We start from the raw sequence: 21,614 nt of genomic DNA on the forward strand, positions 1-21,614 counted from the left end.
GCTGGGAAAAGCAGTGTAAGACAGCCCAAGTACCTGGGCTCTTGCCACCCATGTGGGAGACTTGGAAGAAGCTCCTGACTCCTGGCTTCAGCCTAGCCCAACCCTGGCCATTGCGGCCACTTGGGGAGTGTACCAGCTGATGGAAGACCTATGTCTCTCTCACTCTCTCTGTAACTGACTTGCAAATAAATAAATAGACTACCAGGAGGCCCCTACCGAGCAGGGCCAATAAATGTGGTCCAGGGTGCCCCTATGGAGACACAAAGAGGTCATCATTGTAGAAGAAAGAAATAGAATTGAAGAACATGCTGCAGGGGAGGCCAGCCATGAATGCAGAGTGGGTCAGCTGGGGTGGTTAAGTCAAAGTGAGAATGTCTAAACTACAGCAGGTGCAGAGAGAAGCCTTATCTGAGCGGCCCTTATCTGAATAAAGCAGCTGCCCCAAACCCCCTGCCTTCGGGGAAGGTCTCCAGTCAGGGAGGTTCTGACCTTGAGCACTGAAGCCTTTAAAAAATTGTGCAAGCGAGCCTCATGGAACCTTCCATCCCTTGAAGCCCTGCCCCCCCACACCTGCATCCCTCCTGAAGTGGACATGGATGCTCTCCCCAGCTGTTTAGGGAGCTCTCACTACTGAGTGCTGAATATGCATGTACATCCACTCTGTCACCTCCCAGCACAGGAACCACCCCTTCACCTGCACAGGCAGGAGGCTGGAGGCAAAGCAGAGTGGCCCCTCGCAGAGACTGGAAGCGGCCACTTGGTGCTTCAGTTCACTCTGGAGTAAGCAGGGAGCCAGAAGAGGAACTGGCAGCCCGCCCATCTGCTGTTTTTCCAGAACCCTCTCCCCGTTCCCCAGTCCTCTTCCCTCCTCCCTGCTGATGGCCCCCAGGGCTGCAGGCCCTGCCTCCTCTCCAGGGCCCTCAGGGCCCAGGTGACCAACATCAACCCGCAACGGAGCAGATGCTTCCCCAAGACCAACTGTCCCAGATCTGGACCCCTCCCGTCCCACCAATCTGTTCAGCCAGAGGCCCTCTGGGCTGATATTGTGATGGAAATGAGGGAGAGGAGGCTGGAGGAGCGGCAGCAGAGATTTACCGGCTTCCAGAGGTTTCCATTAAGCCCCCTGACAACTGGTTATTTATGAGAGAGGAGAGGGCTGCTGCCCCGGGAGCTAACAGGCCAGTGATCCTGGGGGTGATGACGGGAGCAAACCCAGGGCACGCAGTTAGAGCTGCCCCCACTGAAGAGCTCAGCAAGCCTCCCCCTTCCAGCACACCCACGCGGCTGCAGAATGACAGCCAGGAATCTCAGGAGCCCTGTGCCAGGCGGACCCAAAACAGAAAAACCCACAGGGCAAGCACTGAGGGACTTTCTGGGCCCGTGTGCTAAAGGCTGGAACAGAACATCTTCACAGTTGTCTTAAACTGTGGACCATGTCCCCTCCTCTGAATGCAAACTCAGAGGTGTGAGTGCGTGAAAACCCTGGGTGGGTGGTTTTCCTTGGTTTGTTTCTGAGGCACCCACCTGATTAAATGAATGCATAGGAAGACGGCCGTGAACCCCCAAAAGCCTCTTTGCTGTGCTGTTCTCAGAGTGGGCTTCCTCCTGTACGTGTAATTACAAAGACAGATATTTGCTTCCACCTCCTGAACCCAGGTCCCTCCTGGAAGCCCTTTCATCCTGTGCCCAAGTAAAATCGTGCTATACTCACCAGGCAAGGGGCAGGGCGGGACTGACACAAGGATGTTTAGAAGGTGAAGTTTTGTGTGTCTCCAGATTTTTTTTTTCCAAAAGGAAACGGGGGGGGGGGGGGCGGGGAGGGCTGTTCTTTTTTTCCTTTTTTTCCCAATTTTTCTTTATTTGAAAGGTATAGTGACAGAACGAGAGAGACAGAGGTTGTCCACCTGCTGGTTCACTCCCCAAGTGGCCACAATGACTAGGACTGGGCCAGGCCAAAGCCAGGAGCCAGAAATTTCATCCAGGTCTCCCACGTGGGTGCAGGGGCCCAAGCACTTGGGGCATCCTCTGCTGCTTTCCTAGGTGCATTAGCAAGGAGCTGGATGGGAGGTGGAGCAGTGGGGACTTGAACCGACGCCCCTATGGGATGCAGATGACCTAACCGGCTGTGCAGCAGTACCAGCCCCTTCTGTTGTTTTCAGATGGGAAACCAAGGCTGGGGGAAGTGAGACTTCTGTGAGTCCACTACCCCTTCCTCCGCACTCTCTTAACCACTGTAGGTAATGAAATAGAAATAGCTGGCCACACCTCTCTGAGTTCTCCAGGGTGACCTGTGTTCCTTTCTGTGGGGGCTGAAGGAGCCCCTGGACCTGGGGCTGCGAGCCGTGGAGCCTCCAGGCCCCTGTGTCCATCTGGTCTTTCCTCTTCACCCCCCCCTCACCCTTTCCTGAAAGGGAGTCCCCAGTGGCTTTGGAGGGCCTGGATACCCCTGGACACATGTGCCCCCTCGCTGCGAGGGAACAGCAGGGGCAGACCCTCAGGATGCACACATGCAAGGTGCTTCCCCGGGTGCCACGGGTGACACAGACACACGTGCTCTGTGGCCTTTCATTTTCTTGCAAATGCTTGCAGGAGCCATTTCCCACTAACGTGTGTCTTTGGTGGGTCACAGGACACACGTGTGCAATGAGTATGAGTGTGGAGTCCTCTGACACACCCAGTGGTCTTGTGTCAGATGGGCACAATGGTAATGTACTGGTGTAGTCACCCCCAGGCCCAATAAGCAGTAAATTGTGGCGGAATCACTTATGGTAACAGAGGGAAACCAACTCTCATGATGTTTTTTAGCAATAGGAAAACGCTTTTTACCTATTAATAGTAAGTGAAAAAGTTTTTATAACACTCTCGCTATAATTTTGTCAAACACAGGGGCCTGAGTGGTGGCACAGGAGTTAAGTAACACACTGCCTGCGACATTTGCATCCCATATCAGAGTGCTGGTTGGAGTCTTGGCTGCTCCACTTCCAATGCAGCTTCCTGCTAAAATGCACCTAGGAAAGCAGCAGGTGATGGCCCTAGTCCTGGGACCCCTGCCACCCATGTGGGAGACCTGGCTGGAGTTCCTGGCTCCTGACTTTGGCCTGACCCAGCCGAGGCCATTGCAGCCATTTGGGAATGAACTGAGAGATCTCTCTGTGTCTCTCCTGACCTCTCTCTGTCACTCAGTCTTACAAGTGAATAAATAAGTAAGTCTTTTTAAAAACTGTATGTCAAACACGCATTATATACATAAAAACTGGAAGAAATGTTGGGAGAATTTTTAAAAGTATAACAATTCTCATTATAGACCTAAAAACCGACTATATGTTAAAGATTGTGTTTTACTCACTCAGTGAGGGAGGAGGGCAGATGGCTTCAGGACAAAAGTTAAGAACCACACATGACTATGAGAAAAGGGTGTAGAGAGGAATGGAAACAAAACTTTTCCACAAGGAGGGACACAGACAATCAGTCTTCATCAGAGCAGACACAATCTGCTTATCTATCTGCTCCCTACAACTTCAGAGCTGTTAAAGTACTGCCAAAGACTCAGCTGGGACCAGACAATTCAAGGAAAAATGTCCTTCCTACAGACAAATGATCTCTATAGGCAAGAGATTCGACAATGCGGGTGAGATTCTGGATTTTTTCCCATTTATTTAATGTGATTTTTTAAAACAAAACTAGGCCGATTTTTTTAAAGGACCATTGCAAAGGGCCTTCAAATATTAGGGTTGCCTGAAGTGTTTAGCAGGTGCAGCGGTCTGCCTATACATTTTGGAAACATGGTTCATGTGAGGCATACTTTTTCCTCTGTCCACTGAAATTTGTAAAACATCAGATTTGGTCTGTGTGTAAAAACCACGTTATGGGATGAACAATTGGCACAGTGGTAAGGATGTCTGTATCCCATAATGGAGTCCTTGGGTTTGAGTCCTGGCTCCTCTTCTGATCCAGATTCTTACTAATATACACCCTGGGAAGCAGGTGATGTTGGCTCAAGTAATTGGGTATGTGCCTTCCATGTGAGGGATCTGGGTTGAGCTGGTCTAGCCTGAGCTGTTCTGAGCATTTGGGGATTGAACCAGCAGATATGGAAGATTCTCTCTCTCTCTCAAATAAATTAATTGCATTACATATTTATTTAAGATTTATTTTATTTATTTGAAAGACAGAGTCACAGAGAGAGGCAGAGAGAGAGAGAGAGAGAGAGAGAGAGAGAGAAAGAGAAAGAGAAAGAGAGAGAGAGATCTTTGATCCGCTGGTTCATTCCCCAAATGACTGCAACAGCCAGAGCTGGGCTGATTCGAAACCAGGAGCCTGGGGCTTCTTCCGGGTCTCCCATGTGGGTGCAGGGGCCCAAGGACTTGCGCCATCTTCCACTGCTTTCCCAGGCCACAACAGAGAGCTGGATCAGAAGTGGAGAGCCGGGATTCAAACACGCACCCAAATGTGATGCTGGCTTGCAGGTGGCAGCTTTTCCTGCTACTCACAGCACTAGCCCCTCACTATATATATATTTTAAGATTTTATTTATTTATTTATTTGAGAGGTAGAGTTACAGACAGTGAGAGGGAGAGACAGAGCGAAAGGTCTTCCATCTGCTGGTTCACCCAAACGGCCAGAGCTGCACCGATCTGAAGCCAGGAGCCAGGAGCTTCTTCCTGGTCTCCCACGTGGGTGCAGGGGCCCAAGCACCCGGGCCATCCTCCACTGCTTTCCCAGGCCACAGCAGAGAGCTGGAGTGGAAGAGGAGCAGTGGGGACCAGAACCGGCACCCACATGGGATGCCAGCACTTCAGGCGGAGGATTAACCTACTGAGCCACAGTGCTGGCCTCCCTGCCCCCCCCCCCCAATATATATATTTTTAAGCACAGCTGCATCTCAGCCTAGTCAGGAGTTTCCTTCTTCCTGCTGAGGGTTCATTTCTGTTCTTTCTCTAACTTGGGCACAGAGATGACCTGCACTTTGTAAGTCCTAGTGGCTGCAGCGAGCTCTGACTTCAGAGGCATAAATTCCCTCTCTTCCTTTCCCCATGGAGTTGAGAGTTCAAAAGCTGGAGTCCTCGCTGCTGGGCAGGGCTGGGCAGGACTGGAGCTGAGGGTAAAGGTGAAAAGAGCAGCTGCCACTTGGACACCTCCTGCTAGACTTGTCTCTCGCTCCTCCTTCTCCCTCTGTCCACACCTGCATCACACAGTTGCTGCAGACATGCACCTACTGGGATAGTGACGGTTTGCCTAGGGCCATTCAGATTTAACTTAAAAATTTAGTTCACTGTCCACATTGCAAGTGTCCAGTAGCCACATGTCATTAGTGAGAGTGGATCCCATAATGCAGAGGTGGAACTTTCCATTCCTAATCCTGATGTGGGGGACCCTTCCCCCTAGACGCTCTCTCCCGGCCCTGTCTCTGGTTGGCAAGCTTGTTATTTGAAGGAATCAAAGGTCACCCACCTCTGACAAGGACTTTCTCTGGGCGCCTCCGAGGAGTAGCTCTCCACCTTGGCCTTCCGTGTGTGTCCTTGCAAAGACCAGTTTGAGCAAGAATCCTAAAAGGCATTTTAGAAAGACTCCCCCGCCCTCAGTATCTGATCAAATTCCTCATCCTCCACCTCGATACCAACCCCAGCCTTTCTTCTGCAGAAGTCTCCTGCCCTGATGTCTCCTCGTGGTGACGTGGCACCCACGGAGCTATGCCTCAGCTGTAAGTCCTTGTCCTTGTTGTGTGAGTAGTCGGAGTTGAGCACAATCTCTCTCCCTTAGGATTAAGTTCCTATTGCAATCGTCCTGAATCAACCTTCCTTACCATTTTGACAGGCTTCCGAACAATTTTTTTTTTTTTTTTTTTTTCAGGAATCTCTCTCCTGCAAAGCTGTCCTTCCTGCCCTTGGAAACATGAATTCTGCGCTGTCTTGGTGCTTTGTACGTTCCTCTTCTAAGCCAAGCCCTCAGGGTATTACACCCGCTGATGCTGATGTGTTTGTTACTGAATTCCTGATGAAACATAGGCTGAGGGCAGTCACTAGGGTCAGAATGCTGAGTTCACATCCTCCTGCTGGCGCTTATCAGATGTGAGGTTGGGCAATGTACGTCACCAAGTCCCACTTTTCTCACCTGTAAAATGGGGAAAATAAAAGCACTTCCTTGATAAGGATTAAATGGGATAATACACGCTGTCAGGCACAAGTAACTACACGGCCCAGATAATAGCAGTTGGAAATAAGAATGGAAGACTCAGGGCCACATTGTGGCATAGAAGGTAAAGCTGCCGCCTGCAATGCTGGCATCCCAAATGGCTGCTCTGCTTCTGGATTTGGCTTGGCTCTGGCCATCTGGGGAGTGAAATAGCAAATGAAAGATCTCTCCCTCACCCCGTAACTCTTTTTTTTTTTTTTTTTAATTTTTTTGACAGGCAGAGTGGACAGTGAGAGAGAGTCAGAGAGGAAGGTCTTCCTTTTCCGTTGGTTCACCCCCCAATGGCCGCTGCAGCCGGCGTGCCAAGCTGATCCGAAGCCAGGAGCCAGGTGCTTCCTCCTGGTCTCCCATGCAGGTGCATAGCCCAAGGACTTGGGCCATCCTCCACTGCACTCCTGGGCCAGAGCAGAGAGCTGGACAGGAAGAGGAGCAACCGGGACAGAATCCGGCGCCCCGACCGGGACTAGAACCCGGTATGGTGGCACCGCAGGCGGAGGATTAGCCTATTGAGCCGCAGCACCGGCCACCCCGTAACTCTTACTTTCAAATAAGTAATTAAATATATTTTTTTTTAATTTTTAAAGAATGGAAGACTTTCTACAGAGCTGAATATCAAGCCCTATTTCTTCAATATCCAACCATAAAGACTGCCAATTGCAGCCTTCCCTTGACATTTCTACTAGAAATAAATCAAACTAACTTTTTTTTTTTTTGAAAGATTTATTTGTTTATTTGAAAGTCAGAGTTACATAGAGAGAGAAAGAGAGGCAGAGAGAGAGAGAGAGGTCTTCCATTTGCTGGTTCCCTCCCCAGTTGGCCACTATAGCCGGAGCTGTGCTGATCCGAAGCCAGGAGCCAGGAGCTTCTTCTGGGTCTCCCACATGGGTGCAGGGGCCCAAGGACTTGGGCCATCTTCTTCTGGCTTTCCCAGGCCATAGCAGAGAGCTGGATTGGAAGTGGAGCAGCTGGGTCTTGAACCAGCACCCATGTGGGATACTGGCACTGCAGGCGCAATTTAACCCACTACGCCACAGCGCCAGCTCTTCAAACTGCCTTTAAGTTCTGTGCTGTTGAATTTAGCTCCTCAGAAAATCAACAAAACAAACTGTTGGTAAGGCAACAGTAAGGAGAGCAGTGTTTTGACGGGGTTGCAGTGGCTTGGAGGAGAGGACCACGCAGTGGTAAACATTGAGACTCTGAAACTTGGTTTGGGAGGGGCTCAGTGCAGGTAGGGGTTTATTAGGATTAGGTAAGAATCATAGAAAAATAGTTTAGGGTTTGTGGCCACATAGAGGAATAACTTGTAGGCCAGGAGATTTAAGAGTCTTGGTGTAGGGGCCAGCGCTGTGGCAAAGTGGGTAAAGCTGCCGCCTGCAATGCTGGCATCCCATATGGGCGCTGGTTCTAGTCCCAGCTGCTCCACTTCCTATCTAGCTCTCTGCTGTGGCCTGGGATAGCAGTAGTAAGACAGCCCAAGTCCTTGGGCCCCTGCCCCCACATGGGAGACCTGGAAGAAGCTCCTGGCTCCTGGCTTTGGATTGGCGCAGCGCCAGCCTTTGCGGTCAATTGGGGAGTGAACCAGCGGATGGAACACCTCTCTCCTTGCCTGCCTCTCCTTCTCTCTCTGTGTAACTCTTTCAAATACATAAATAAATTTTCAAAAAAAATAAATAAATAAAGAGTCTTGGTGTATACAAAGTTGTCATCTGATGATGTGTTTCTCTATTGATGACTCTTTTAGGAAGTATCTAGAACAAACAGACTTTATTTGCATTTTTAACTTACAGGAAGAGTCGCTTAAGAGTTGTCCTGTTACTGTGGACAGGAAGCTGTGTGGGTGTAAGTGGTTTTTTTAAAATTACTTATAATATATGCATATTTTTAACTTTAATACAATGTTCAATTCTAAAAGTTACACACAGAAAGTAAAAGTAAATGGTTTCAATTCTCATCGCTTCTAGAAAAATTAATCTAATCACTCCCCTCCCCCTTATCCATGGTTTCCAAGGTTTCAGTTATCTATGGTCAATGGCAGTCTGAAAATATTATATGGAAAATTCCAGAAATAAGCAACAAAGAAGTTTTCAATTGTGTGCTGTCCTGAGTAGCATAAAGAAATCTCACCCCATCCTGCTGCATCCAGTCTGATCCGTGAATCATCCCTTTGTCCAGCATATCCGCCTTACAAGTTAGCAGCTGTCTCATTATCAGATCAAAGGTCACAGGTAGCAGTGCTTGTGTTCAAGTAAACCTGATTTTACACAATAGCCACAAAGTGCAAGAGTGGTGACACGAGCAATTTTATTACAGTCTGTTATTACAGCTCTAGTTCATTATTAGGTGCTAATTTCTTCCCATGCCTCATTTACAAATTGAACTTTATCATAGGTATGTATATACAGAAGAGACACCGCGTATGTAGGATACCATCCGCAGTTTCAGGCATCCAGTGGGGCTCTTGGAATGAATCTTCCCCAGTTAGGTGGGGGGATTGCTGTAAGTAAAATTCAGGGGCACCTGTTCAGGATACTGAGATACTTGTTCTGCAAACAGTTTCCAGTGGGAGAGTATTGCTCAACTATACTGAACACGGAAAGTACAAGTGAAACTTACAAGCAAGGTGAAAGGGTCAGTGGGCAGGAAGTAGCTAAGGGGAGGCACGGGGTGGGGGGATGCTTGCTAAACTGACTCAGCCGGATTCTTGGTGAAGACAGGTCAGGGTGACCAGCTATCAAGGATAGGGGCTTCTCTCTAAACTGACTTAGCAGGATTCTTGCTTGCTGTGTTTATTCTTAACTGCACTTAAAAAAAAAAATGCATTGCCACGACGGAATTAAGTCTAAAGAATTTTTATGTTTGTTTATTTTCTTCCACTTGAAATGCAGAGGGAAAGAGAGAAGTGAGCCAGGTCTTCCATCTGCTAGTTCACGCCCCGAATTCCTGTATCAAGCCAGGACTGGGTCAGAGCGAAGTTGCCTGGGTCAGGCAGGAACTCCATTGGGCCATTATCTGTTGCTTTTCCAGGCCCATTAGCAGGGAGCTGGACTGAGGGGAGGTGCCAGGAAGCCTGCAGCCGTTGTGTCTCCTTGGCGCAGAAAGGAAATAACACAGAGAAACTAGGGGAACCAGGATCTCCTCTTAGGGACAGAGGCATGAGAAAAAAAGACCTCTCGGCGGCTCTTCAAAGCGTCAGGGTTTCCTCTGCTGAGAAATAAAGGTTTAAAAATGAATAGTAACAAACAGCTCACTCTAGGGGAAGAGATGAGTCTCTTGGGGTGAGCTCGCGGCCCCCAAGCTGCGGAAAGCGGTACAGGGACGCGGACTGGCGACCCAATCACCTAGGCACTACAAATCCCATCAAGCACCGCGAGGGGCGGGGCCTGCTGTCCGCTGTGACGTTGTGGGCGGGGCCTTCCGGCTCGCCTCTCCCCGGAGTTTTTAGCCCCGCCCCTGTCCCGTTCCCTGCCCTGTTGCTGTTGCGCCGCCGCTGGCTGCTGCCCCCGGTGAGTTCCAGAAGCGTAAGGGGACAGTGAGGCTCTCAGGTTCCCCAAATGCAGACGTGCAGTCCTCGGAAGGGGCTGTGGGTGGGTAGAGGTGCGGCCGGCTTCGGTTCTCACCTCAGTCCACCCCAGGGTGAAGCCAGTGGGAGTGGCGCCCTGGATTCGTGGGCTTGGAGGGCACGGGGCCGTCTGCCCCACCCCCGAGGCGGGCAGCGCTGCGGCGCTGGAGGCCGGGCGGGAGGCTCCCTGGGCGGCTGGGGCGCCTCTGACAGCAGCGGGGGTCTGGACGCGGCCGCCGTATTCCCTCGCTCTGACGTCATCCCCGCCTGCTGCCAGGCCGAGGCGGGGCCTCTGCCACGTCACCCTGGGCCGGTTACGGCCTTCTGGGGCCTCAGTTTCCTCGTCCGCAGTGGGCTTGGCTCTGAAGCCTTTTTCCTTTAGCATTGTGCGTCTGAAGGAGGAAATGTACCGGGCAGCCAAAAAGGAAAGGAGGTGCGGGGGCCAGCTGCCGTGCAAGTGGGCTCCCCCGGCCGCGCCCCTCCTCCACCGCTGGCCCAGCTGAGTCTGGGGGCTGAGCCCCCGCCCAGGGACTTCAGCCTCACCCACGCGAGTTCACTTCTGTCGCTTGGAATCTTTGCTGCAGATGCAGGCTGTGGTTGGAGCCGAGTAGGATAACATGGACGATGCATTGTAACTTATCTCCACTGTGGCAAAAATAAAGCAAAGGACTGTGCGGTCGGTCTTCGTCGTTAAGTAGAACCAACACGAGATTAAGAGATACGCGGCTGGCTTTCCTTCCCAGGTGTTTTCAGGCAATCTTGAAACTGTACCCTTTCGCTGAAGGGACAGCCATGGAGTGGAAAAGGCAGGGAGGAGGGTAGTGAGGGATCCCGAGTTACCTGTCCCTAGCGAGTCGCCGTCTTCCGAGCCAGACGCTACATCTTGGGCTCTTTATATAATCCCACGCTTGTCTTAGAGGAAAAGTGCAACAGCTAACCCTCTTTCTTCGGCAACGTCATCCTTATCCCTGGAGAGATCCTCTGAGGTTTTCTAGCAGGATCCGCACGTTTGACTGGTAAGGAAACAGATCTCAAAGAAGGCACTGTGGCAGGCGCTGCGGCTCAACAGGCTAATCCTCCGCCTTGCGGCGCCGGCACACCGGGTTCTAGTCCCGGTCGGGGCGCCGGATTCTATCCCGGTTGCCCCTCTTCCAGGCCAGCTCTCTGCTATGGCCCGGGAAGGCAGTGGAGGATGGCCCATGTGCTTGGGCCCTGCACCCGCATGGGAGACCAGGATAAGCACCTGGCTCCTGCCTTCGGATCAGCGCGGTGCGCTGGCCGCAGCGGCCATTGGAGGGTGAACCAACGGCAAAGGAAGACCTTTCTCTCTGTCTCTCTCTCTCACTGTCCACTCTGCCTGTCAAAAAAAAAAGAAGGCGCTGTGACTTGGCCGAGATCTCTGAGCTCATCAGTGGCAGAACTTACATGGGTTCCTAGACTCCTGCCCTCAAACGCTGCCACTGCCCACAGCGCAGCGACATGACAGCCGAGTTACCCTCTTCAAGGGAAAAGTGGCTAGTTTCGGTCAAACGCAGATCCAGCACACACCTTTGAGCTTTTCCGTTTCTTCTGTTTGCCTGCACCTCGTGCCCCAGGACTGCTGGCGTGGTGGTGGGGTGGGGGACTAGATCCTGCTTAGAAGAAGATGGACAGCCAATTCAAACAATTTTTGATGAGTAAATTAAAGACCTGATGGACTATACAATTTTTTAAAAAGATTTATTTATTTATTTGAAAGTCAGAGTTAAAGAGAGGCAGCGAGAGAGAAAGTCTTCCATTTGCTGGGTCACTCCCCAAATGGCCACAACGGCCAGAGCTGGGCCAGTCTGAAGCCAGGAGCCAGGAGCTTCTTCCAGGTTTCTCACATGGGTGCAGGGCCCCAAGGACTTGGGCCATTTTCTACTGCTTTCCCAGGCCATAGCAGAGAGCTGGACTGGAAGTGCAGCCGCCTGGATTTGAACTGGCACCCATATGGGATGTCGGCACAGCCTGTGGCAGCTTTACCAATTACACCACAGCGCTAGCCTCTGCACAGTTTTTCTAAGGCACTCTGAAATATTTTAGGTGAGCAGCTAGAATGAACTTGGGAATTTGGGACTAGAGTAAGTGGCTTAATAATTTGAAGATCAAGGGACTGTTTGCTTTTGCTGCCTGTCTTGGGGCATGCCCACAGCCACACTATCCACTGCCTGTGTTCTCTCAGGGTGCTTCGATGTGTGTCTGCCAGAGCCAGGGAGGGATGAGGCTCGGATCACTTCATCCATTTTGCTAATGGCTACTAGTTGGTTTTTTTGTTTTGTTTTGTTTTTGACAGGCAGAGTGGACAGTGAGAGAGAGACAGAGAGAAAGGTCTTCCTTCTGTTGGTTCACCCCCCAAATGGCTCTGCAGCCGGCGCACTGCGCCGATCTGAAGCCAGGAACCAGGTGCCTCCCCCTGGTCTCCCATGGGGTGCAGGGCCCAAGCACTTGGGCCATCCTGCACTGCACTCCCGGGCCACAGCAGAGAGCTGGCCTGGAAGAAGAGCAACCAGGACAGAATCCGGCGCCCTGACCGGCACTAGAACCTGGGGTGCCAGCGCCGCAGGCGGAGGATTTAATGGCTACTAGTTTTAGCAAGCAAAGTAAGCAGAGGATTGAAGGAATGAGAGTAAACGGGTTTGACTTTGGTTTGTCTCTGTTTGGAATATTCCTAAATGAAGAGTTGATGGTGTTTCTTCCCTGTGGAAGCATTGGTTTCCTTAAACTAATGCAGAGAAGCCATGTTTCTCTGAAAACATGTGCCTACTGGTAGAAAAAGACTAATGTAGAAATGCTAGGCATGGGGGCCGGCGCCGTAGCTCACTTGGCTAATCCTCTGCCTATGGCGCCGGCACCCCATATGGGCACCGAGTTCTAGTCCCGGCTGCTCCTCTTCCAGTCTAGCTCTCTGCTGTGCCCCGGGAGTGCAGTGGAGGTCAGCCCAAGTGCTTGTGGCCCTGCACCCCATGGGAGACCAGGAGGAAGCACCTGGCTCCTGGCTTCAGATCAGCACAGCGCTGGCCACAGTGGCCATTTGGGGGTGAACCAACGGAGGGAAGACCTTTCTCTCTGTCTCTCTCTCTCACTGTCCACTCTACCTGTCAAAGAAAAAAAAGAAAAGAAATGCTAGGCATGTAACATTTTTTTCTGCTTTTCCTAGTGTAGTTCGTAAATTCATTCAGAAAGAGCAGAAACAGAACTGGCTATTGTACCCTCTCTTCAGGAAGGTGTGAGACATGAGAGGAGGCTGGCATTGCGGCGCAGCGGGTTAAGCTGCCACCTGCAATGCCAGCGTCCTGTATGAGCCCAGTTCGAGTCCCGGCTGCTCCACTTCCAATCCTGCTCCCTGCTGATGCTCCTGGGAAAAGATGGCACAAATTCTTGGGCCTTGGACACCCATGTGGGTGACCTAGGTGGAGTTCCAGGTTCCTGGCTTCACCTGACCCAGACTTGGCTGTTGCAGCCATCTGGAGAGTAACCCAGCAGATGGAAAATATCTTTGTTTCTCTCTGTCTTTTTCTGTAACTCTGCCTTTCACATAAATAGTAAATTTTAAAAAAAAATTTTTTTTCAAAAGGCATGGGAGACTGTGTCCTTATGGAACAGTCCTGGGAGTAGTACGTCATTAGATGAAAACATCGTTATCAGGTTTTCTTAGAAGCTGGGAGCGGTTCAGGAGACTCTTTTTTTTTTTTTTTTTTTTACTTTTTGACAGGCAGAGTGGATAGTGAGAGAGAGAGAGACAGAGAGAAAGGTCTTCCTTTGCCGTTGGTTCACCCTCCAGTGGCCGCCACGCTGATCCGATGGCAGGAGCCAGGTGCTTATCCTGGTCTCCCATGGGGTGCAGGGCCCAAGCACTTGGGCCATCCTCCACTGCACTCCCTGGCCACAGCAGAGAGCTGGCCTGGAAGAGGGGCAACCGGGACAGAATCCGGCGCCCCGACCGGGACTAGAACCTGGTGTGCCGGCGCCGCTAGGCGGAGGATTAGCCTGTTGAGCCACGGCGCCGGCCCAGGAGACTCATTTTAAAATGCATTCCTATTATTGCCAGCTCCTCTGAGGGCCCTAATCCTTTTGCAAGCTGAGCTGAAAAAAAAAAAGTCACCACTCTGTCAGAGGTCAAGTAAAGTACTCTGGCAGGTTGTGGAATCTGTGGGTCCCTCCCCCACCAGGCTTAATGATTTTGTCCTAAGAATCCCTCTTTGTTTTCCTTGGTCCACTCGTTATGGGGCCAGTCTTTGATTTGGAGGTCAGAGTAGGGAACTAGGTAGAATGTCATTCCACGGTTTCTAAGGGGCCTAATAGTTCCCACTGCTTTTTCATTACTCAGTAGCTCTCTGGACTTCTAAATTTAACTTTTGCTCTTCTAATATTTCTTCTCTCTCCCTTGCCCCTATAAATCACTACTGGAATTAGATCATGAAGAGATTCTGTGGTGGGACAGGTAGCTGAAGGAAGGACAGGTTGATGCTGAAATCATTCCAGTTTTCCTTCCATATCCTCCTTCCTCCCCCCACCAACCACTAATTTCTATACTGCTTTGTCAAAAAGATAATTATTTAAAAGATTTATTTATGTGAGAGGCAGAGTTATAGAGAGGGAGAAACAGAGAGAGAGAGAAAGAGATCTTCCATCTGCTGGTTCACTCCCCAAACAGCTGCAACGGCTGGAGGTGGACCGATCCAAAGCCAGTAGCCAAGAGCTTCTTTTGGGTCTCCCACGTGGATGCAGGGGCCCAAGCACTTGGGCTATCTTCCACTGCTTTCCCAGGCCATAACAGAGAGCCAGATCGGAGGTAGAGCAGCTGGGACTCAAATCGGTGCCCATAAGGGATGCCATTGCTGCAGGCCAGGGCTTAACCCACTGTGCCACAGTGCCAGCCCCTGTAATCATAACAGAGGGGAATGTTAACCTGTATTTCAGCAGTGGCTGAGTTCTGAGTACGCAGAGTGCCATTGGGCACCCTTGAGTCCTGGGAAGGCAATGAGATCTCTGAAATAGGAAACCTTGTGGAGTCTGTTGCATTTTTGATAAGTAAGAAACCAAAGCTGTTGACTTTTCCAGACAGATGACTAGGTTTTAGATGAATGAAAAAAAGGTAGTGTTTCCTTTGCATACCAAAGCCTCAGGAGATGAACTGTTTTGTGTCATTTTGCATATATGTCTGCCTGATTTTTTTTTTAACTTTCTTTTTTTGAAGATTTATTTGAAAAGCAGAGTTACAGAGAGACAGAGGCAGAGAGAGAGTGAGAGAGAGAGAGAGAGAGAGAGAGAGAGAGAGAGAGGTCTTCCTTCTGCTGGTTCTCTCCCCAATTGGCTGCGACAGCCAGAGCTGAGCCGACCCGAAGCCAGGAGCCAGGAGCCTCTTCTGGGTCTCCCACATGGGTGCAGGGGCCCAAGGACTTGGGCCATCTTCTACTGCTTTCCCAGGCCATAGCAGAGAGCTGGATTGGAAGTAGAGCCACCGGGTCTCGAACCGACATCCCTACAGGATACCTGTACTGCAGGTGGCGGCTTTACCTGCTGCACCACAGCGCCAGCAGCCATGTCTGCCCTTTCTTCAGTGTTCTGCTCATGAGCTAACTTAGATTGGTTGTTTTTCTATGAGAGACTGTACCAAGCCACCTATATCCTTGGTCGATCTTGCCTTTCAGAGTAGCATCCATTTGCAAAACAGCTTGCTGGAAGTTGAGTGTAAAGAAGGTGGGTAATGGAGTGTGAATCTGATAAGCTCTGAAGGAAGTTAAATCTGTGCCTTTTGTTTTTTTGGCACCATGCTGCTTGAACCAGCCATGCCTGCTGAACCAGCCATACCAAGCACTGACATCACACGTGGGTCTATCATCTCCTCACCTATTTTAGAAAAGAGAAAGCTGAGAACCACAGCTCCTCTGAGGTTATCCAGCAGCATAAAATCAGAGCTAAAAATAAAACCAGAACTCAGCTCCACCATCACCCTACTATTGTTTACCTACAAAGCCCCTTCCTGTTTTACTTTTGATGAAAGACTGCTTCTCTTCTCACTCATTTGTTAAACACATACCTAATTAGCCATTACTATGCCTCGGGCCTTGTGTTGTGTTTACAGTGGTGATGGTGTTAGGAAGAAAAAGAACTAGTAGTGAGGTATTAAGGTTAATTGAAGAGAGGCACTGAAATCACTCTTACCTGTGAGTTCTTTGTAATCTATGATCAAAGAACAGATTAACTTTCACTCTTTTTAAAGATTTATTTATTTGAGAAGTAGAGTTACAGAGAGAGGGAGAGACACAGGGAGAGATCTTCCCTCCACTGGGTCACTCCCCAAATGGCCTCAATGGCCAGAGCTGGGCCAATCCGAAGCCAGGAGCCAAGAGCTTCTTCTGGGTCTCCCACATGGGTGCAGGGCCCAAGGAGTTAGGCCATCCTCAGATGCTTTCCCAGGCGATTAGCGGGGAGCTGGGTCAGAAGTGGGACAGCTGAAACCAGCATTGTATGGGATGTTGGCACTGCAGGCCGGGGCTTTAACCTGCCTTGCCTCAGCGCTGGCCCAGGATTAACTCTTATGTGTTGAGATAAATTGGTGCTCAGGCTTATGTCAGAAGACATGCTGGCCTCGGTAGCAGCAGAGACCACTGGGAAGAAAAGGTCTATGAGAAACCTTTATCACAGAAGGCAGCTTATCAGAGGGAAGTCTTGCTAGGACTGGAATGTGACTTCTGCGTGCCTACTTTGAAAAACCCTTCTGAGGTTTGAGGTTGAGGATGTGGCTAAACTGTCACAAACCAGAAAGCCAGTGCATTCCTTACTTCCTCAGCTTAATCCCAAGAACAGACAGTTCAGTGCCCCAAAGTCCCCTTGCCTTGGCTGTGGAACAAAATAAGAGGCTTCTAGGAAGTTGGACAAGAGGCCTGGTTGCTTAGACTTCAAAGTGAAACCAGGAACCAGGGTGAATCAGGTCTTTTCTTCATCTACTGTGTACAGTAGTTTTCACTTCCTGGTAAAACCCTGGCTTGAGAATCGTGGGCTCGCTGCACCTTGGCTAGGGAGGCATTTAGAAGACCATGAATGCAGCTTGCTTGAGGGGTGGGAAGGATCAGGTGTCAACATCTGTGACACTTTGATTCTTTTACGTATATTTTACCTCCAAAATAGTTTCCCGTCCTTGGTCACATTTTACCTGCGTACTAAGATCTAGAAAGGTGCAGCTCATCCTCACTATGCTGCTAGGGATCCAAACCTGTTTGCTGTCTTCCGCACGTGAGCCGCCCTTTTCAGTTTCCTTGTTGTTGCCCACGCTGTTTCCTTCCCTTGGAATGCCCCCAGTCGCAAACCCACTTGTCTAGATCCTATTCTTAGCTAAGACACCACTCACTCCTTTAAGCTTTTCTTCATTTTCTTAGCCCATCGCATCTTTTGAACCCCAGAGCATTCTGCACTTTTTAGGATTCGCTGATTGGTTGATTTGAAAGAGCAGCAGAGAGAGAGGGAGAGACAGAGATCGTCCATCCACAACTGCCAAGGTTGGTCCAGGCTGAAGCCAGGAGCCTGGAACTCCATCTGAGTCTCCCATGTGGGTCATCACCTGCTGCCTTCCTAGGAGGTGTGCTAGCAGGGAGCTGGATTGGAAGTGGAGCAATGGGACTTTTTTTTTTTTTTTTTTTGAAAGAGTTACAGAGAAGGGGAGAGAGAGAAAGAGAGAGGGAGAGGGAGAGGGAGAGAGAGAGAGAGAGGTCTTGTCTTCCATCTGCTGGTTCACTCCCTAGATGACCACAACGGCCGGAGCTGTGCCAGTCTGTAGCCAGGAACTTCTTCTGGATCTCCCACACGGGTGCAGGGGTCCAAGGACTTGGGCCATGTTCTACTACTTTCCCAAGCCATAGCAGAGAGCTGGATTGGAAGTGGAGCAGCCAGGACTTGAACTGGTGCCCATATGTGATGCCGGCACTGCAGGTGGTGGCTTTACCTGCTACGCCACAGTGCCAGCCCCGCAATGGGACTTGAACTGGCACTCAGATGAGGAAGAGAGACATCAAAGCAGAGGCTTAGCAGTGCTATCCCCTGCGTTTCTTATATTCATTTGTCAGTCACTCCTATGCTCATCTTTCCTCTCTACTGGATCGGGACCCTTTCAAGGGCAAGCACTATGCCAGGCCAGCAATAGCAATAATAGCAGTAATAATCACGAACATCTGTTAGTGCTTTCCTGGTGCAGACTCTGCTTTATTCTGTGATTAAACATCTGCTTTATGTCACGTGCCTAATCTAGCAGGAAGTAATTTGAGGGCTGGACACTTTACAGTATTTCACTTAAGCCACATACAAACCCAAATGGGGTACATGTTATTATTTTTTTAAGATTTATATATTTATTTGAAAGGCAGAGTTACAGAGGGGCAGAGGCAGAGAGAAAGAGAGAGAGAGGTCCTCCATCTGCTGGTTTCACTCCCCAAATGGCCGCAACAGCTGGAGCTGGGCCGATCCAGAGTCAGGAGCCAGGAGCTTCTTCCAGGCACAGGGTCCCAAGGACTTGGGCCATCTTCTACTGCTTTCCCAGGCCACAGCAGAGAACTGGATGGGAAGTGGAGCAGCTGGGGCTTGATCCGGTGCCTACATGGGATGCCTGTGCTTCAGGCAACAGCTTTAACCTACTGCACCACAGGGCTAGCCCCTACATGGTATTATTAAGAAGCAATAGGTAGATATTCTGTTGGATTAAGTAAATTGCCAAGGTCTCACCTTCAGTGGATGGTGGAGCTGAAATGTAACTCCCCCATTCTGACTTCAGACCCATGTGTGTCATGGCTGCCTGTCAGATACTCTTCTCTGATTCCTGATTTTCTCCCCACTCCCATCCCCACCTCCCAGCAGAGTGTCTTACATATGGAAGGGCCCAATAAATTAAAGGATGACTGGATTAAATGGAAAAGGGAAAATTGGGAGAGACTGGCTTTCCTAAAATCCTAGGATTTCTTGGGATGAAAAAAAAAAAATCTGGAATGTAGGTCTTGCAGTTCCCAGCTCCAGCTCTGCTCTCTGGGCTGCCTTGTCTATTTAAGAGAAAGGGAACAAATTAGCATGGGCAGAGAATAAGAATATATGACAGCGGTCATGTCTGGGGTAATGAGGCCAATGATATTCCGAGAAAATTCTTATAGCATAGGAAGTTATAAATGCAAAATGGCTTAAAGTGAAACAGAAAGCAACTTGTGTGATCTCGCTACGCATCAGGATTTTGCTTTTCCTGACTTGCCTTGGACGGAATGTTCCCTGGGTGAGAGCCCAGAAGTCTCTGGCATTTCAGCCAACACTTTTTGAGCCTTATTCCTGAACAGGACCTCCACGATGGAGAAGACAATGGAAGACCTGGAAGACCCCCCCATGTCTGCCGTCTTGCTGGATCACTGTCACTTCTCTCAGGTCATCTTTAACAGTGTGGAGAAGTTCTACGTCCCCGGAGGGGACATCACATGCTATTACACCTTCGCCCAGCACTTCATCCCCCGGCGGAAGGATTGGATTGGCATCTTCAGAGTAAGTGGTTGATTCTATACCCAGAGATCAGGAACTGGGGTGGTGCTCAGTTACCTGAGAGCATGGCCCTGTGTGGGTGTTACGAAAAGTTCCGACATTAACGTTTGTCCAATTGGCGAATCCTAAACCTAGCTGCCCAGCACCTCCCAGTGTGTGTTGTGGGACTCAGATTTTAATTTCAATCTCAAGCTAAAATTAGATGGCAAATCATTCAATGTCCGTGTTTTATTATGTCTTCAAAGACCAAGTGTGCATACCTTTTAAAATGATCCTGTTTTGAAGTATTCGTGAATGACTTGACTGAGACAGGTGACTCCCTGTATCATTTCTGTGACTTGAAACATTACCGTGAATTTAAGCAGTATTTGGTGGTACACTCAGTACAAATATCACAAACCTGGAAAACGTGCTAACTTTGTGAGAAGGTGGCTGGTTCAACATCTGGCTCCCAGAAAGTTTGTTCCTGAGTGTGTCTGATTTCTTAGAAAAGGTTTCCAAGGATAGAAAGTTTACGAACTGCCTCAGTGACCTCACCAGTGTCTGTTCACCCTATCAGTTCAAGTACAGAAATGACAAATTGAAAATGTCAATCAACTTCCTCTCCATGTCCTTTTCCTTCTTCCATCTCCCACTCCCTCACCCTCCATCTCCTCCCCTTTTCCGCCTCTCTCCCCCTTCCCCCTCAATGCACACACATCCTATCATGATAGATTTCCTATTTCCAGAGACAGGAGATAAAGGTCAAATATAAGTGATGGACACTGCAGGGTCCCAGCATCAGTGACCTTTGGTTTGACAGCTGGTATGTCATGTGCCTGCTTGCCAAGTCTGTTCATCCTGAAGCTAGACACCATTCTTTTTTTTTTTTTTTTTTTTTTTTGACAGGCAGAGTGGACAGTGAGAGAGAGAGAGACAGAGAGAAAGGTCTTCCTTTGCCATTGGTTCACCCTCCAATGGCCGCTGCGGCCGGCGTGTTGTGGCCGGCACATTGCGCTGATCCAAAGCCAGGAGCCAAGTGCTTCCCCTGACACCATTCTTGATTACACTGGAAGGGGCTTATTTGCAGCCCTCCTTGGATTCCTTTTCCTTAATCACTTGGGAGCTCAACTTATTGATGGGTTGTTTGGAGGTAGGAGTAACAGGCAACTGATGGGACGCTGGCGGCTCCTGGGCCCGCAGCGTACTGAAACATCAGACTCTCCGGTGCTGTATCCCAGAAAACTGACACACCCGGCGTGCCTCCTGTCTCGGAAAGGAGATAGATACTGGGTGTTTTTCTTCTTCCCCACGTGTAGCAAAGCGTGTAGCCGAGCATTGTCTAATGAGAATTTTCTGTGAGGGGTGGACATGTGGCGCGGTGGTTAAGACACCACTTGTGATGCCTGCACCCTTATCAGAGTTCCTGGGTTCAGATCCCAGCTGCACTCCCAATGCCAGATTCCTGCGAGTGCACACCCTGGGAGACAGCAGGAGGAGCTCAAGTATTGAATCTGTGATACCCACATGGGAGATCTGGATTGAGTTTCTGGCTTTGGTCTTGCCCAGCCCTAGCAGCTGTGAGCATTTGGGGAGTGAGTCAGTACATGGAAGGGCTCTCTCTCTCTATGTCTCAAATAAATCAAGTTAATTAATTTTAAAATAAGAAAGCATTTTATGTGATTGAGCTCCACCTTCACTTTCAAGTACATACAGTAGCCAATAGCCACAATGGGGCTGTTAAGCAGTTAAAATGTGCTAGGGTTATTGAGTAACTGGATTTTAAATACTACTGAATTTTAATTAATTTAAATAGCCTTATGTGGCTAGTGGTTATCACATTGGACATTATAGGTGTAGATAATAAAAAAAGAGAATGATTAAAAAATTACTTACAAGGGCTGGCATTGTAGCATAGTGGGTAGGGCCACCTCTTTGCAATGTCAGCATCCCATATAGGCACCAGTTTGTGTCCCGGCTGCTCCACTGCAGAACCATCTCTCTGCTAGTGGCTTGGGAAAGGCAGCAGAGGATGATCCAAGTGCTTGGGCCCCTGCCACCATGTGGGAAACCCACATGAGGCTTCTGGCTCAGCCCTGGCCATTGCAGCCAATTGGGGAGCGAGTCAGCAGATGGGAGATCTGTCTCTCTGGCTCGCTCTCTCACTCTCTCTCTCTCTAGATCTTTTTTTTCTTTTTAAAGATTTATTTATTTGAAAGGCAGAGTTACAGAGAGGCAGAGAAAAAGAAGTCTTCCATCTGCTGTTTCATTCCCCAAATGGCCACAATGGCCAAAGCTGGGCTGATCCAAAGCCAGGAGCCAAAAGATTCTTCCAGGTCTCCCACGCAGGTGCAGG

At 49.7% G+C, this 21,614-nt stretch overlaps 1 protein-coding gene across 1 annotated transcript in view; it reads left to right on the forward strand.

Annotated features, from left to right (window-relative positions):
* Window positions 1-9,616: 9,616 nt before the first annotated feature.
* CALCOCO2 (calcium binding and coiled-coil domain 2) overlaps window positions 9,617-21,614 on the forward strand; it is a 34,446-nt gene continuing 22,448 nt past the window's right edge. The window contains exons 1-2 of the mRNA XM_062215755.1: window positions 9,617-9,695; window positions 19,084-19,282. Of these exons, the coding sequence (XP_062071739.1) occupies window positions 19,094-19,282 (189 nt within the window). The 5' untranslated portion in view covers window positions 9,617-9,695; window positions 19,084-19,093. The remainder of the gene's footprint in view (window positions 9,696-19,083; window positions 19,283-21,614) is intronic.

The sequence above is a fragment of the Lepus europaeus genome, chromosome 18, assembly GCF_033115175.1.
Source record: "Lepus europaeus isolate LE1 chromosome 18, mLepTim1.pri, whole genome shotgun sequence".
NCBI lineage: Eukaryota > Metazoa > Chordata > Mammalia > Lagomorpha > Leporidae > Lepus > Lepus europaeus.